This window comes from Colletotrichum graminicola (assembly GCF_000149035.1).
Source record: "Colletotrichum graminicola M1.001 genomic scaffold supercont1.35, whole genome shotgun sequence".
NCBI classification, from domain to species: Eukaryota; Fungi; Ascomycota; class Sordariomycetes; order Glomerellales; family Glomerellaceae; genus Colletotrichum; species Colletotrichum graminicola.
In genome coordinates this window covers 408,051-424,021 of record NW_007361039.1, presented here as the reverse complement: position 1 = coordinate 424,021, position 15,971 = coordinate 408,051, and the positions used below count along the sequence as shown (strand labels likewise).

General features: G+C 49.4%; 2 protein-coding genes across 2 annotated transcripts; one reads left to right on the top strand and one right to left on the bottom strand.

The window, feature by feature from the left end:
• Positions 1-2,540: 2,540 nt before the first annotated feature.
• GLRG_08040 (succinate-semialdehyde dehydrogenase) lies at positions 2,541-4,150 on the top strand (the record flags this gene model as incomplete). Its single annotated transcript, XM_008098725.1, has 3 exons — positions 2,541-2,564; positions 2,618-3,093; positions 3,148-4,150. 3 exons carry the CDS (start codon positions 2,541-2,543, stop codon positions 4,148-4,150), a joined length of 1,503 nt encoding a protein of 500 aa, XP_008096916.1.
• A 1,931-nt stretch (positions 4,151-6,081) lies between these two features.
• Positions 6,082-8,010, bottom strand: GLRG_08039 (POT family protein; the record flags this gene model as incomplete). Its single annotated transcript, XM_008098724.1, has 3 exons — positions 6,082-6,478; positions 6,537-7,944; positions 8,007-8,010. 3 exons carry the CDS (start codon positions 8,008-8,010, stop codon positions 6,082-6,084), a joined length of 1,809 nt encoding a protein of 602 aa, XP_008096915.1.
• Between the last annotated feature and the right edge of the window lie 7,961 nt (positions 8,011-15,971).

The following is a 15,971-nucleotide window of genomic DNA, read 5'->3' as shown; positions in this document are numbered from 1 at the left end:
TACTGCTAAACCCACTAGCATCAGAAAGGTCAATCTGCCAAGCTGCTTCATGTTTGACCGCCATGTCAAATACCACGTTCGATACTGATACCGGCTTTTGAGTTCATGAAGGGAACCTATGAGGACGAACAAGAGAAGTATGACCAGGACCAAAGCCCCAAGCAGAACGACCACCCAAATGAAGTCGCGGAGTAGACTGCCCAAATCTTTGAATCGCCTGCCCATGCATAGGATGCCAGCAGAGAGCGACAGCAGCAGAAACACAGTAGCCAGCAAGGTCGGGATCTTGACGTTGTCGGACTAGTCGACGTTCCATGATGTGTTCAACAAGTCCAACTGGTGCTACAGATCGCCAGACATGCCCTCTAAGCAGGTTGTGACCTCTTGGCAGCAGCCGCAGATGTCAGCCGCAATCCATACAAGTTGGTCATCGGGCTCTCCGTTCATCGCTGTTACAATTTGCAGCAAGGACTCGCACGTCGACGTGATATCCTTTGCAGAACTAGCGAACTGACGGTATATTATAGAATCAGTCATAATAGCCTTCAAGGTCCACGCGCGAAGCTGCGAGTATCGCGGGTTGAAATGACAACGCATGCGCGGTATAGTGTGCAGGCGTTCGAACTCTTCGAGGAACTTGGCGTAAGACTTAAGGTAGGCATGGTAGATCTGCAACATAAATACTTGTCGAACGTTGTGTTGATTTTGTACATGACAGTATTCATTATTGAGTTTCTCAAGCTCGCTGACGAACCCTCGTATTAGAATATCATGATTTCGCAGCTAGGTTAACAAATTGCGTCCGGACGCAAAGCCATGGCACACAATGTCCGCCGAGACTGTTAGCAGTCCTTTCTAATGATCTCGCTATCTATGTTGGCAGTCAGAGGAGCTGAGATATGTACTCTACCTTTTACTTTACTGCTTCTGCTTTGGGATAGTTTCACATGACGTACTATGTAGCCACAATGCCGTCTCGGCCAACTTTCCTTGTCTAAATGGATCTTCCGGGGTTGTAGAATTTGTAGAAAATTGCCTTCTGATCTCTTCGTTGGGCGGATCAAAAAGTCGTAGCTTTCCAGGCGGCACAAAATCCCCTGACCATCAGTAACCAAGTCTTCAAGGATGACAGTCGAACGCAAAGGGGTTCGGGGAGGGCCAGGTTTCAACTGGGCAGCCACTCCCTGAAGTCCAGAAAGGGAAGACACACGTTTATACAGTCGTCCTTGTGGTAGCTCCAGCGGTCTGTCGGGGTTGGATCCATCATTAAATAGCGGAATCGGCTTCACCTTCACGTGAAGTAATATCGCATCGGATGAGGCTGATGGCGGCTCAATAGATTCGTTTTGGGAAGACGGGCTTCCGGTGGGGCCCGCACCAATTCTGATGCTCTTCTCGTAACTGACACCATTTATGGCGTATTCCAGAGGCTTTAGTTCCACAAGCTCCTCTTCGTACTTGAGCATGAATTGAGACGCGTTTAGAGGAAGTATCCAGGCCAGCGCCGCGAATGCCATGATCCAGGCAAAAGCCTTCCTGGGGAGAAAGATCCTTTGCTGTACCCCCTTATGGGTTGAAGTGGATAGCAATGTATTGCAATTTCGAGAGACGACGCAGCATACCTAGGGATGGAAAGAGGTGAGAAGAAAAAGGGTTATGTTCGGCTGGGAACTTTGGCAGCAACGCTTTATCTAGGCGCAGTATCACCTGCACCGTATCAGTTGACGAGGCGCTGGCTACGCATACATCTACTCAAAGTGGCTAGACTCTATGTTCTTACAACTTGTGTTTACTCTACTCAGAGTGTTTAGACCGAAGTATGCTTGGCCGTTAGATGGATCCCGGCATGGCAGGCCAAAGTGGAGGTTTACAGCATATTATAGACTGAGTTAGAAGTTGTTGAGCATGCGTTCTACAAATTCTCTATTGAAAAGCTCGACCACAATTTTCCTGAATACTCTAAATTAACTAATAAAACACTAATGATACTCTTCCAAAATTCCCTATCGACTTCCGGATTGCTAGTATAAGCGCTGTCCTTAATCTACATGGATTTTCATAGCATGCTTGTTACTACGCCCTGGGAAATATTATTGCATTTTAAAGGCATTGATGTTCAGACTATTAGATCAGATAGATATATCAGACGCGACATCTTTCGTCAGGTTTTCTATCAATCGCGACTATATCGTACTCTGCTATGAAAGAAGATCTGGCCCCAACACGGACTGAAAAGTTGGTGGCCGTCAGCAGTCATTGGGGGGCTATTGTAACCAAATTTGGCCCGAGTTTGAAGCCAGGCTCTAGGTTATTGGCCATAGCAGTAGACACTTCAGCAACATGTCGTCATCTGAGACATCAAGCAACGTGAGAGATGTTAGGGTGCGGGGTCACAGCGGTTAAATATCCTAAGTCGGCTATCTAATTCCGCATCAATTCATATATACGGAGTATACTGCACCAGCCTATCATTTAGGCCACCAATCTGTGTTGATCGATTTCATTCCACTTGTCGATTACTGTTGCGAATCATCGCGAAAATGTCCGCAGATCTCCCCTTCAAAGTTAGACATTGGCTTCTCTGTCCAAGAGGTACCAGCCTACTAACGACAGTCAGCTTGCCAACGACGACCTCCTCAAGACCGATGCTTACGTTCACGGGTCTTGGGTAACGTCGTCTTCAAAGAAGAGATTCGACATTGAGGACCCGGGGACCGGCAAGGTCTTTGCTTCGAGCCCAGATTTTGACCGCTCCGATGTCGACGCCGTCGTCAAATCGGCCCATGAGGCGTTCCAAACTTACCGCCTCGAGAACCCGAGGTCGCGCGCGAAGAAGCTCCTAGAGTGGGACCGACTCATCCGCGAGAACCGGGAAGACATCGCTCTGGTATTGACACATGAGTCCGGGAAACCGTTAGCCGAAGCACAAGGCGAGCTCGACTACGCCCTTGGCTTCACCTGGTGGTTCGCCGGGGAAGCCGAGCGCATCCGAGGCGACGTATCGACGCCGTCCGCGCCCAACAGGAGGGTACTTATCATTAAGCAGCCGATCGGCGTGGCGGTGGCGCTGGTTCCCTGGAACTTCCCGATCGCGTGCGTATCTATGGCCTTTTCCTTGCTATTCTTGAGGCACTGACTCTCGGGAAGTATGATTCTGCGTAAAGCTGGCGCCGCGCTAGCAGCAGGCTGTACCATGATCGCTAAACCATCCCCTGAAACTCCTCTGACTTGCCTCATTCTCGCAAATCTGGCTAGCAAGGCTGGGTTTGGCCCGGGTGTGTTCAACGTCATCACCACGTCTCTGGAGAACACGCCGGAAGTTGCAGAGGCACTCTGCAAGCACCCCTTGACGAAAAAGGTGTCGTTCACCGGGTCCACGAACATTGGAAGTCTGATTGCGAAGCACTGTGCTGAAGGGCTCAAAAAGCTTACCCTCGAGCTCGGAGGAAATTGCCCATTCATCATCTTTGATGACTGCAACCAGGACCAGGCGCTCGAGCAGCTACTTGCACTCAAATGGAGACACGCCGGTCAGGCATGCATTACCGCAAACCGGGTATATGTCCAAGATGGCATCTACGAGCACTTTCTCGAGAAACTGGTTGAGCGGACCAAGAAGATCAAAATGGGACACGGATCCGAGTCTGGCACCACTATGGGTCCCCTGACGACACCTCGAGCCATTCCCAAAGCTCAGGCTCATGTTAAAGATGCCGTTGAAGCGGGCGCGAAGGTTGTCCACGGTGGTCGCGCGGGAGCAGAGGCCGGTTTGGCGGCTGGGTACTTCCACGAACCTACCATCCTGCGCGACATGAAGCAGTCCATGCTGATAAGTAGAGAGGAGACGTTCGCGCCGGTCTTGGGAGTCTATCGCTTTTCCACCGAGGATGAAGCAGTTCAATGGGCCAACGACACGAGTATGGGTCTTGCCAGCTATTTTTTCACGAAGAATATTGATCGCACGTGGAGACTGATGGAGAAACTTGAGGCTGGCATGATCGGAATGAACACCGGTAACTCGTCGGCGGCGGAGTCTCCTTTTGGCGGCATGAAGCTCTCCGGGTACGGAAAGGAGTCTGGTAAGGATGTGGCTATTGAGGAGTACCTCGTTTCCAAAACTGTTACTATGACCCTAGAGGGTCATTACTGAGGGTATTGTAAACGATTCCTTGGATGTAAACGCGACTATATAGGATGTGTCCGTCGTAATTTTGGGACTTGATTATGTTCCGTTGGCAATCGAAATGGCCAAATGCAAAGGCACACCATGAGCTTGTGGCAGTTGGAGACCCCAGATAGGCGCTGCTACTGGTAAGCGTGTAGACAACTGACAAGTAGTATTTGATCATAAGCATTGTGACTCGGTTTCGGGTATCGCTTCGAATCCGGTGGGAGCGACGAAGATGCCGCATCTGCCATGATAACATACACCTTTCTCCACTGTGTTGCCGCAAGCTCGTCCAGTCGAGGCTATATATTCACCGGAAGGTTGGGTTGTCTTCGGGACACTCTTCGATACGCGTGGAATCAGGATGATGGGAAGGGCTTCGCCTCGAGGTCTCGGTGCTATGAGACTGTAAGCCTGGGTAAAACTACAGGAGCAAACACTGGAAGAGAGGAGCTCACCGGCAAGAACCGATCCCGATGTCATAAGCAGGGAGAAAGCGATGTAGCGGAGCCGCATGGTTCGGGTGATCGATGGGAACTGTCGCTAGCCTGGCGCCTAGATCGTCGGACTCGTCGAGGCCGGAAATGGCCGGAAGTGGGAAGTTGCACAGTCGAAATCTCTGGGTAAACTGAGAGTTTGGGTTCTCTGTACGAGCGCAAAGCAGGAGAGTCGTCCCTACTAATCGGTCTTCTCTTACGGTCGACCAGGATCAGCAACGAGGCTGACGACCACGACTGACCACGTCAAGGGATGGCACTTGTTTCGGAGGTTGTACCGTGAGACGATGACAGATTGCGGGGTCTCGGAACTGTGAATGGCTTGTATTGCGCCGATTATGCAACAATTTAAACCCTGTTCCTTTGCCATCGTCCGACAATCTTTATGCGAACACTGGCTGGGGTACCCTTGATAGCGTCAATCGATGAAAGTCTCTCCGAGTCGCACTTCGTAATAAAAAAGTGCACTCATCACTACCATGAGCAAAAGCAAAACATTGCTTAGGAGAATGATCGTTGAACGTTTGCTAATAGCTGTACATAATTGTCAAGCTAGAATGCATAGGTTGCGGAAACTGTGGTTGATGCTAATATCGCAAAGTGAGCGTCCCCACGTGGACGGTGCTTGGAGATCCATCAACGTGGTAAGTTTCACGTGTGATATAGCCTATTATGTCGCTACTTGCACATACAGATGTCAAATAATAGGTTCTACCCAGAAATTCAATAAGTAAACGCAGTCACTTAACTGAATACATCTACGGTTTGCTCTTCCACAAAGGTGGCATTGTCTTTGAATGGGAAAAGGGGATTAGAATTGTCAACTGAACCCCCGGGCCCCTCTTCCTTGTATTTTGGTCAGCAAATCAAACTGCGAGAAGACTGTGTTTCTGCTGATAGATTCCTTTGGCTCAGAAATGTCCACCAACCTCTAAACGCCTTCTTACATCCTATTTGTATCACTTCGCATGTTTTACTATAGAAATTCTAGGTAAACCTTTGTTTTCCAGGCGAGCCTTGAGCACCATATGATCACAGTCGTATATGTTTATCATCAAGCGCCGTCAGCAAAAAGGTTGTGCCCCAATGACCAAAGGTATTTTGTATGAAACCACCTTAGGTGGAGGTAACAACTGTAGTGCGCATCAACTACGTAGTTGTTGCTTTTATAACTGTTTAGGCTGTGGGTAAATTATTATGATTATTTTGGCAGAACCATAGAATAAGACCATATATGCTGACATCATATTCAAGATAACTTTAAACACATCCACGGTGGTGTAATGTGGTTCTGTATTTGCTGAAACTAGATCATCGCTGTATCTTGCCTCGGGCTGGAAGATTGGTTGATTTAGATTGAACGGCCAATCAAGCAAACTTTCAGACCAGGGCACTTTGCACCAGACTGAGTATCTCTTATTTCTCCTCTTTCTCGACAACCTTTTCGCCTGCGTTGGTACTCTCATAGTCCTCTTTGTAGGTCATGAAAACATCATCGTTGATATTGCGATGCCTGACCCAGAACACGATAGTTTGGAAGAACAGAGCAATACCAGGAGCAGCCCAGGCCCAGATGAGAGTCGGGTCCGCAATAGCTGGCAGCAGGATCTGACCCAAAGCACTACTCAAAGCCGTCATAAAAAGAAATAGAGCAACAACAGTTGATCTCATATGTTCGGGGGCACGAGCGTACGCCAGCTCATAAGCTGTAACATTGATAAATATCTCAGACATGGCCCCAAGGGCGACGTTGGGGATCTGCCACCAGATCGAAAGAGGCGAGACGCCATCGCAGTTACTTGCACTGTATCCGCTTTTCAAGATATGTTAGCACCGTCTGCGGCTCAAAATTCCGAGAAATGAACACCTACCAAGGGCTTGTCTCATATACGCGCCATTGAACCAAGGCACCAATCACGGATGAGATCGTAGCAAGAACGAATCCGACCGTCATTCTGCTGATACGGCCGAATTTGATGTTTTTGCGTTCAAGGAAGGGATACACGACATTTGCCATGAGCGGGGAGAAAATAATGATAACCAAGGGGTTGAAATGGCTGAGCAAATCGTTGGGCGCTCCGTTAGATGTCATCGCGGCTCCCTGGTTGCTCTGCACATTGCCAACGCCACCGTCGTTCAAGGCCCAAATGGGGATGTACAGGAAGATCTGAACGGCTTGCCACGTGCGGCGTGCGTCATCGACATCCTTTTGTGAATAGCCGACATGGGCGCCTCGCTCCGCCAGGGCGGAGGGCTTGACGTTCTCCCAGAAGTTCTTTGAGAAAATATTGCCCTTGCTAGCCTTGAGACCCAAGGTAGTGATTTTGACAAAACGGTTAAGGTCGGAGCCTTGGGGCGCAACTCTGATGGTGCGCTTGTAAGTGACACCAAGCACAGCCGGCAAAAGGAAGTACACGATTCCCGGCACAAGGAAGGCCAGCCAGAAGCTGTGGTACTTCTCGATGTAAACGACCGCGATGGAGAAGAAAGCGCCGATGTTGACGAAGGCGTAGAAGATCAACATGATGTGGTTGACGGTGGTCTCAGGGTCGACAATGACCTTCTCTCCTGTCTTAAGCACCTTCGTGTATTCCCGCTGGTGCTTGTATTGATCGATAACAGTCGGCACGACATTGGGCTTAAAGATACCGGCCCCGAAGGCAAGAAGAAAGTAGCTGATGAGGAACACCGCGACAGCACCTGCCTTGCTACCCTGCAAGACAGCAGGAGCAGCACCACCCACCATGATGACATGGGCAACGCCTCCGATGATGACACCCCATGCGATGGCTTTGTATCTACCAATCTTGACGTCTGCAATCCAGGCACCAAAGATGGGAATCAGATAGGCCAAGAAGGTGAACAAAAGACCTAACGACGAAGCTGTCCGCAGTCCGAGGTCGAGAGCACCAGCATGAGAGTTGGGCTTGGAGGGGTCGATGGCCCCAGTGCCAGGGCCGCCTTCAGGGAGGGGAAACTGGAGATAATTGTTGAAGACTGCCTTGACGCCATAAAAGGACGCTCTCTCGGCCATCTCTACTACACAAAGTGACCATGCCGTGATGGGGATCGAGTCGGCGACCTTACGCAACGTCGAGCGCTCCTCTTCGGTTGGGGCCGGGTAAGACTCGTCGTCTACAACGGAGCGTGGATGCTCAAGAGAGGCATCTTGGGATTCAAGATCCAGAGCGGTGACGTATTCTGTCTTCTCGGGGTGCACGCTTTGGTCGGAGCTAGGCTCGACGACCTTCTGCACGCTGTTGCCAACGACGTTCTCGGCTGTAAAACGCATCAGTCGGGGCTGCTTAAACACTTGTCAAAAGTGTTTGCGCATGTCTTACCCATGGTGGATGGCTTCGCTCTTGGTTGGCTTGGCAGCAAAGGATGAAAGAGAGGCAGATTACTGAGAACCCAAAGAGCCCAGGTCCTGCTACCTATTGCTTCCTCCTCCTCCTCTAATATGTTATCTGTGAGACGTTCGATACGTTACATCCCAAGATATGACCCTGGAAACTGTGCTTAATCGCCCCATCGAACTTGACCGCTTCAAGGAGGAGGCCAAGGCGGGGCCAAGGGTGATCGCGAGCTTGCGGAAGCTTATTGCGACAAAAGGCTCGAACTCCAGCCATATCCTTGTCTCCGAGAGGTGGATGGCATGTTCACGCAGAGGCACTCGTGTCCTTAACAAGCCATCCTATCGACCTGAATGACATATTCTGTTAGGCTGACTGTTTTTCACCGTTCAATCCGTAGAGACTGCATGTTTGGTAGATTAAACTTGCCGTGTACTGAATCAGTTGTTTGCGAAACACGTATGATAGGAATGTTCAAGGACGGGTTGTTGTTACATCGCCCACTTCAACGGCCAAACCCCCGCACCAGATACGGAGGCGAGCCGGAACCACCGTACTTATCAGTCTTCACCCGCCAACTACCCTTGTCATGATAATGATTGCGCGATTGCCAAATGTGGGGGTTACATCTCAAGAAGCACAAAGAGCATTGCCCAAGGGATGAAATTTGATACCACTTCCCCTTCTAACCTGTTCTACGGAACGGAAAGGCCGAAAGCTTAGCAAGGGTGTTCAAGCTTAGTCGGGCAAACTGTTGGAAAAAGCTGCGATGTCGCCATAATCCACCCAGATTTCATCCTAGCTCTCGTTGCGTAACAGATATGTCAATGCGGCCTATTGAAGAGTGTCGTAACGGGTACGCTGAGGCATCAATCAAAATTTGAAGTGCCATCATCTTTCCTCGCTTTAGACCGGTCTCCCAAAATTCGCCTTTTACCGCGTTATCCAGTGGGCGAGAAATGCAGCATTGCCTGTTCCCGTCTCTGACTGAACAACTTTCGCGGAATCTTTGACTTTGTCAATGCCGGCTGCGAACCCCCCGTCCCCTCCCCCCCTGCAGCGTTACTCACTGTGGAACTTTTTTCTATTCTGGTCTTTCAGTCCCCCTTTTCGGGAGCGACGCACAGCAGTAGATTGGATGGGAGTACCTGGACAGGCCTCGAGTACAAAACCAAATCCGTTCTTCTGCTCCAAACATGAACTCCTTTCTAGCATCTTACTAATTGCAGCCACAGAGGCCGCATTGAGTTGGCCAAAGACCAATTGACGCTCGGCCCAAAGCAAAATTTCAGCACGGCTTCCCATATCAATACTCCAGAGCAGAGCCCATATTGTACTCGATGAGGTATGCGAATGCTCGAATATTTGTTAGTTTAGTATACAGATATGGACATTGCCTTTAAGAGCGATGGGAAACCCCACGTTTGCCTAAAAGCTATTATCACAAACCACAAAGAGGAGGCTGATGGCAGCATCGACACATTGTTTCTGCCGGGGTGGTGGTTTTCACATTGATATCCCAGTCAAGCGTGCATGAATTCCATAAATTACTATAATACCTGGCGATTGACGCAGAAACATGGACTGAGCTCAAGAAGCCTCCTTGCTTTCATGCAAAGTCCACTATATGGTTCTGCGACAAGAGCTTTGTAGACGACGCTCGCTAGTATATGGAATGTTGTATTTCTGTCGCCGCTTGCCACACATGCTCCAACTTGCAACTCCACCCTACGACTGAAGCGGTCCCAGCAGTAACTAGTAGCCATTGGGATGACATGGTCACTTTCAATTCAATGACATCACACGTGCGTGTAGCCATTGCAACAGTTGAAAGGGAATTGAGTCTCTCTGGACAATGGCCACTATCCATTCCAGCTCTATACAGTTACTCAAAAAATGATGGAGAGGAACACCTGGAAGCTATATAAATAACAACTTGGGGTCAATCAGCAATTTTCGTATGCATTCACGCCTATTGCAGGTCACAAATAGTATCATAGAAGCAGTGGAAGCTGTTTCGGCTACATTGCTCTGCATTCTATTAGCTTTCTGGTCTGCTGCAACAAAGTCAGTGGGAGTTACCCAATTGAGTCGAATAAAGCATGATGAGTAGGGAAATATCTCAAGAAGGTTAGTAGTAAGGCTGCCTGCCCTATCAATCAGAGATTATTGATTGAACTATACGATTATATTTCTGTTGTTCTTGTTCAATCACTTTTTTTGGTCTTTGGATCAATCTGTACCAGAGAATCCGAAAACCGTCAAGCGGAACGCGTGTCGCAGAAGACGTATCTTAGGCTTAGAACATATACCAGATTACTGCAGGGAGCCCCATAAAGTGTAGTTTAAACGTGGTAAACTAATCTATCAGCTCATACATAACACCGCTCGGCAATACGGTACTTTCCATCAGAATCTCCGCTCTACATATCAGGGTTATTTTCGATGGCAATACGTCCCTTGAACACTCTCATTCCCTACGGTATAGGTTTTGCTTATCAACTAGAAGTCATGCTGTTCAGATGTAAAACTCCTTCAGAGCTTTTAACTGCGGTGGTTCATATCTTTCGACTTAGTAATATGCCAGTATAACTTGTCACCGGTAGAGCAACTCTCAGGAACTTGTTCCGGATACTAGTGAAGTAACTGGTCCAGTTCACATCGAAGCTACAATCTAGTGATCAGACATCAAGCCTTGCAGTCCTTACATACACGCCGACAACTATCCGAATGGATCAAAGATTGGTAGTAATCACATTTACGCTTGTGAAACTCTTTCCTTATCGCGCCATTTTGCTGTTATGCGGTTGCCAGCCCTCTTCGATGGTGATGTCAAACTCAACTCCAAAATTTTAGACGTAGTCTACATAAAGGCTTTTTTCTTCGTGGCCAACCGGGCTCCAGACTCTTATCTCGACGTGGGAGTAAGATAAGATCAAACTTCTCATTAAGTTTCCTCGAGACCAGTGACTCTTCTTGTCAAAGGTTCTAGCTCCTGATACCGAGGCAAACGGTTATTGAATGCCAAGTTCCATAAGATGAAGAAGATCTCATACAACCACTCATTTACGCTGCCCGATCATTCATATTGTCATCAACTCCTTGGATCAAAGTATACACACTATCATGGGTGTCCTTTCCGCCACGGCCATATCATATAAACCAGATTGCTGGGCATCACAGAAGATACTGGATCAGCATACACTTCTATGCACAGTATGGCCTCAGTATCTTAGTCTACAAGAGGCATGCGACATTATCGAGCAATTCGATGGCAAGGGGTGGCTCAAGAATCAATAGGTCCTTTGGAGCGGTACCGACCATGATGAGGTTCACAGAATAGCCAAAGAAGATGGAATGCAGACTTTGCGAGTCGCTATGGGGCCACTCATGGATCCAGATAATCCCTCATGCCTCAAATCCCAGAAATCCACAAACGCGTGGAGCAAGTACATCAAGGGCGCATCTCTCATATTCGCGTGGCGCATATCCCAGGGGGAAGTTGCGACAATCATAACACCTACACCGCCTGATTGTTTCCATCCATCAGAAATGACAAACCTTCAGGACATTGAGCTCCCTGTTATCCGAGGTTGCTTAGGAAATCGACCCGTCGGTCGGATTTTCCTGTGGCACCCTACCGTTAAAGGCGCAGAATCCTTTCGGTATCAGATCTGGCCGGTTGATCATACCTCTTCTTGGTACGACAAGTTCGAACCCATGGCACAGAGTGAAAGTGCATGGAGGACTATAAGCAAGTACAGAGGTTTGTTGCAATTGAAACCAGTAACAGCAGCAACAGTACATGTTTTTGACACAATACAGTATCAACGAAATGGGCAGTACAAACAAAAGTTGACCAGGTCATCATTTCAGAGATATCTACACTGCTCAAAGGAACATACTTGAAAGCGGCCGGAACCCTTCTCAACGTTTTCTATGAATTGACTCTTCTGGTCAAGCTTCCTGCACATTGTATACTTCTCCTTGTCATGGTATTCCGACTATTCGTCCACATTCTTGTCCGTGATGAAACAGATTTGCATAAGACTGGAAACATCAGTTATCAACATTTCCTTTCCGATTACAACCATGGAGCAAAGGCCGCAGACAGTGGTGGGTCTCGGGAAGTTAAGCAACGGGCTGGAAATCAAGATTTTCGAGATGGCAAAGTTGAGCAACTTCCGTTGCGTCTCAAAGCCGCCGGCGCTTACAGTACTCCGGACCCGGATGATTGTCTAACACAAGAGAGCTCTGCTATAGCTGGAAAAGTCAACACGCCCATTATGGTGCCTGCGGAGTTTCCAGCACCAGCCAAGCACAGTGGTTTTGTGCTGACAGAATACAAGGCTGATGCAAAGAGGATAAGGAAACAGCTGAAGCAACCAAAGAGGGCTATAAAGAAAGAAAAAAAGGCGGCGAAACAGAGATCTATTACGGCAAATGAGTCGGTTGTTGGGCCATAGCTTCCGGGATTCATCACCACAATTTCCAATTTTAGTGCAATACTATGTTTACTAGCTATGAGACTTTCGGTTCGAAATTTCCAGGTATCCGTTCTCACCAAATACAGACTATGATTATCGTTTCATATGAATCGTTATTTTCAACACATTCAGAATCATGATTCAAGGTTCCACGTGGGTGACTATAAACATCTGTACTCCTCGGAGCCATATGAGAAAGCTTCAGTCTCGTCATCTCGTCTTTCAGGTTTTCAGTAAGACACCTGATGTTATCCATTGTAGTAAAACAAATTCCAGGGATCCGGTTATGCTTTTGAAAACCGCAATACTTTGGTTCGAACCTGCTTTCCGCCAGGGGAATGACATGATGACTTTGCTATAACTGTAGATGTCGATTCCTTTCCAAGTATCATCTCTTGAACACAACACAAAACACTAGTATCACACTCTATGAACATCGTCTTTCACTGTGTCCTTCACTAGCCAAACTCCAAGCATCCCAAATTCAGCGAGTGGTTCAGCACAGTTCATCCATCCCTATAGTCCAGGCTTGGTGTACCAGGCTAACCGTTCAAGAGATGTGGAATGACTATCGGTGCCAATCATTCAGCTGTGGAACGAAGTAAGTGATCTATAATTACGTATTGCGACCTGTAGTGGACGTGGTTCTATCACCTCGGTAGTTCTACAAACACAAGAAATGTTCGTGAGATGATCAGCTCTGTTTTCTTAGACAGTTGAAATTGCCGGCATCAAGCCGCTCATCCCGATAGTCCGACGGCTTCCCAACTGATATTCAAGATCTCACACATTCTTGGCATCAATATTTTAATATGTGAAGTGCCATCCATTACCCCAGATTTGACATCATAGTACCACAGATCAGCGATGCTATCTGGACCCCTATTTCTATGACCAACATAGATTATCGTCGCCTAGCCTGATCGACACATCACACGGCTAGTCCACCCACATACCTCGTAATCAAGAGGTGATCAACAGAGACCCCCTCTTTCAATCGACCTCATACATCCAAGCATGCATTCAACCCAGGCAGTGCGGAGATGCAGGAGCTGAAGAGGAGCTTGAAGAGTCTAGACTTTAGGACGATCGCTGGCGTCATGAACGCCATCCACTTTCATCACTTCAGGGTCTTTTCTGACCGATAACCAAACAAGGGGTGGTCAGAGGGCAGCATCGCTTCACACCCATTCGCGCCTGTCTGCACGCCACAATCTGCAGTCGGCAATCCATCAATAATGAAGAAGCGCCTCATTGGACCCTGGAACGTCCTGTTGCAGGATGTCCTTGGGCGTTGTGGACAACATGTGAGAGGCCAATGGCTTGGGTGTCAGTCTCACACCCACAAGCAAGAGTGTTGCAACACGCCAGCACTTCTGCAGCTCGCAATTTCAGGGTTAGGCAGAACCAAAAGCATACTTCAGTTAAATCAGCGATTGAGCGAGGCTGGGCACGGAAAGGGCCACTTAGCCCGGGCGATATCTCCCGACCCTCCACCCCATGTTTTGGTCATCGCTCATATGGAGGGTTTTGTTGGGGCGTCTAGATACGAAAAGGGGATCGCAACCCATACGCAGCAGGCCGAATGGAGAAGATATTAGGGCGTCCATGTGCTGTGGTGGTGTGCAAGAAGTGACATCGGTGAGCGACATGATAGCAAAACGCTGCCGACACGTCGAGACAATACATACCTACAAAGCATTGTACTCCGAAACCGCAAGGACGTGAGGAACCCAGAATCTGACGTACAGTCTTATTCTAAGTTGACTTGCCTCCCGGTCCAGCGAGGTTGAAAAGACAACGAACGGGGAGGGAGTGCGGTCGGGGAATAAACAGACAGTGAAGAAACACGCCCTCTCCTCTCAACCTGCTCCTTTACGGCACCTATGGGCCCTGCCAACGACGTAGAATCGTGCCTCTTTTCCCTTCCTTTCTCCTTCTCTTCACTATTTCATGCCACAAAACGCAACACACCGAGGCTTCCCCTACAAATCCGATTGTCCGTGCCGCCAGCTCCTTTTCCGCCACCGATTCCCGCCATCACTACGGACAAGCGAGCGACATTAACGGGCTCTCCCAACAGCGCGCACGCACATGTACACTCACACACACCAACCCCACTAAGGCGAGGTTGGCAGTCTGTCCGAGGCGCGGTTAGGGGCGAGAGGCGGGGAGGGGGGGGTTCAGAAACGTGCGCGGCGTAGATACTTGTGTTTGTCACCAGCCGCCCTGGGCTTGCATCCACGACGTGTGCTTATTGCTCCACATCGGCCTGAGATGGTGATTAGATTGACAGGGGAGGGCTCACTGTTAGTTAGTCGTTCCATCGGTTTTAGCCTTGACGTGATATGTGGTTGTGAGCAACGAGATAAGCACCGGGCCTAGCACGGAGCAAAAACCGGGTCTCGCGGGTTTCGATTTCCCGGGGGGTCTGGAACGCAAACAAACACCTGGATCGTATGGAGTCCCCAGAGGCTGGCTTGCGGAGGCGGGGACTGTAGCCCGAAGTGTCCAAACCACTACTGCTCCAATCTCTAGGGATCGAAACGGCGGCCGGGCTGGAATCATCGGAGACGGCACTGAATCCACAGATAAGCCTCAGCGGATACTGAAGCTGGTCTGGTTGGGGTGCTAAAGCCACTCTCCATATCGCCTCAGTCCAGAACCCCTAAGAGCGGCTCATCCATTCGTTGTTCTCGGCGACGGGGCCCACGCCGGGGAGGGTGTGGAGAAACATGGGCACAAGCGGGAGGAGGAAGATCGACATGCCCGTTCACCCTTTCGTAAGACGTGCGTGCGTGTGTACTGTACCATCTTGGAGCTGTTGCTGCAAGCTCACATACACTACAGAACCCACCCCCTACTAGTGTACAACTGGCCCCATACGGCGTGCATCGAAAGGTAACAAAGGCCAAAAGGGGCCGTCGTCTGCCCGCAGTTTGGCAGCGTCGCTCATCCCTCCGCGCTTAGCAACCATGCCGATAGACCCGTCCGCTGTGGTCTCGGCAGCTGTGTCAACAGCTACTCGAGTCTCGAAGAGGGGTGTGGTGGCACTTGGGGCGAGTCTCGTCGCGCGTCTTGACACTCGTTGACCGGCGGCGGTCTAGAGCCTGTTCCATCCATCCTCCCCTCCTCCCTCGCCCACCGTTTACATACATGGTGGCATCTCTCTTACTTACTTACTGTAAAGTGTGCAACATATCTCTCACCGGTCCTGGTATCTTGGCCAGGTCTTACCTCGTCTGATGGACGGGGCACACTCGCGCTCAACCCCGTCCCCACTGACCGACAACTTCGGGTGCTCGTTGTCGCATTACGGCAGGTCAGCTGTGGACGCTAGAGCTTACGAATGAGGCGAAGTTTACAGCAACGTTCTGACTTGACTTTTTGTTTGCTCTTGGGTAGGGTGATTGTCATGCTACCCCCCTCCGATGTCGCCAGCACCGCCGCTGGCGAAGAGTCGCCA